Consider the following 1,853-nt stretch of genomic DNA (forward strand, 5'->3'; position numbering starts at 1 on the left):
CTTATATAACATGGAGACCTAAAATAATGTCAATCTTTGTATATAGGTTCTGGAGAGTTGTTTGATGACATAATACGCCATAGTAGCCATGATGGACTTTCGTGCTACCAGTTTGAGAGAAACGTGTTGGGAATTGTAGAGATTCCAACCAATAACAGGTTCAATGAGTTAATGTACACTCAATATCACACTCGAGCGCTTTTATCACGAACCTTGCAACAATTGGAGATTGAGAAGGATGGATTGTCACCTTCAGAGAGGATACTCTCATGCATACATGAGACTCTTTTATTGCCGCAAGTTTTTTCAAAGGCTAGCATGGAACTAGAAACTTGTGAAAGATGGCATCTGTTGTGCTTAGCAATTGCATCCTCTGAAGGTCAAGCAACACAGTTGTACAAGAATGCTCAAAGGCTTGGCCCATGTCATTGCTTGAGCATGATTCAGAGAAAGGGAATCGCTCTACATGGTTTGAAAGCAACAAAAAGGGATCTTGAAGGTTGGGAGATCATTTCTTTGAAGAGTTATTGGGGCCAACAATATATTCATCTAGAGGGATTTTCCTACTCAAAAGTATACATATGCGGCGAGCGATATGAAGCAAAAGACAATGTGGTGATCACTTTAGGCAGAAATACTAATTTAGGACATCAAAATAAAGCAAGGGGTGTATGCAAGATCACGGGTTTCTTGTCACATGAGCATAACAGAGGCATTGAGTTGTTCTTGATTGGGGAGTTTATAAATGGAGGCAATGGAATAGATGCTCTTCAACTTGATAAGGTCACTGGGATGAGAGTGATCAGTGATGTGGATTTTTCTCGCAAAAAGAAGTGTCTTTTACCAACATACGCCATACTACACAAGTGCTTCTTTCTACCCTTAAGCAATACCCAGAACAAGGTGATATATGAAATGAGCGACACCATTTTTCGAACTTGGTTGCTACAACCTGGCAAGGTTGGATGTGCACGGCCATGGGTGGAAATAGGAGATGTAGTATTGGTTGTAAGCAGCTCCTCCATGTCTACTCCATCTTTCAAGGTTGCTGTCGTGTTCAATATAAATATAGAACAGAAAGCAGTCGAGCTAGGGTTTTTGAGGAGAGATCCAACCACGGAATATTGGTATGTTCAAGGAGAAAACAAGTGGCAGGATTTGGAAACATGTTTGGAGGTGCTTCATGGATGGTCTCCAATTCAAAATGCCAATGATGCAAATGTCATGCCTACTTGTTTTAAGAGAGGAATAAGAAATTCTTGATAGGGGCACTCATTGGAGTGCTCACTTTTTCAACCTTTAAAGAATTTGTCACTTTAGAAACCTCAGTTCATTGGGTGATTTTGTAGATAGCAAGTGGATACTCATTTTGGTGAAAGTGGCCCACGTTTTTCCTGACTTGTATTTCATGTGTTATGGTCATAATGAGGAGCCATTTCTTGAAGCATAAAATTGAGTAGCCATACTTATTGCTTTGGTGTCACATGAGCCTTTTGATTCTAATATAGCACCATTCCCTCTCTCTCTCTCTCTCTCTCTCTCTCTCTCTCTCTCTCTCTCTCTCGTAATTGGAGAGACAAACAGAGGGAGAGATCTGTGCTCACCTAAAATTAGAAAATATTTGAAGCTATGAAAAGTGGACAAAGAAGAGATATATATGTCATTATTTCTTGTGGTAATTATTTAGTATTAAAAAACACAAGCCATGAAAAATAGACGTGCAAGACTTGAATTTGGTGTTTAATTTAAGCCCTAAACATTATTATCTCTCTACATTGCCCACACGTATAGTGGACAACCACCCCAATAACGTCGCACCCTATGGTGGCCACAAGAGGTCATGTTGAAGCTGT

General features: G+C 39.8%; 1 protein-coding gene across 1 annotated transcript; it reads left to right on the plus strand.

The window, feature by feature from the left end:
- Positions 1–438: 438 nt before the first annotated feature.
- LOC147449490 (uncharacterized) lies at positions 439–1,263 on the plus strand. The gene has a single exon (XM_086521580.1). It carries the CDS (start codon positions 439–441, stop codon positions 1,261–1,263), a length of 825 nt encoding a protein of 274 aa, XP_086377706.1.
- The last annotated feature ends 590 nt before the right edge of the window (positions 1,264–1,853 follow it).

The sequence above is a fragment of the Adiantum capillus-veneris genome, chromosome 10 (assembly GCF_014529385.1).
Source record: "Adiantum capillus-veneris isolate H3 chromosome 10, ASM1452938v2, whole genome shotgun sequence".
In the NCBI taxonomy this organism is placed as follows: domain Eukaryota; kingdom Viridiplantae; phylum Streptophyta; class Polypodiopsida; order Polypodiales; family Pteridaceae; genus Adiantum; species Adiantum capillus-veneris.

What these genes read in the sequence shown, in the direction of transcription:
- LOC147449490 (XM_086521580.1), top strand. Translation starts at nt 439, where the DNA reads ATGATTCAGAGAAAGGGAATCGCTCTACATGGTTTGAAAGCAACAAAA.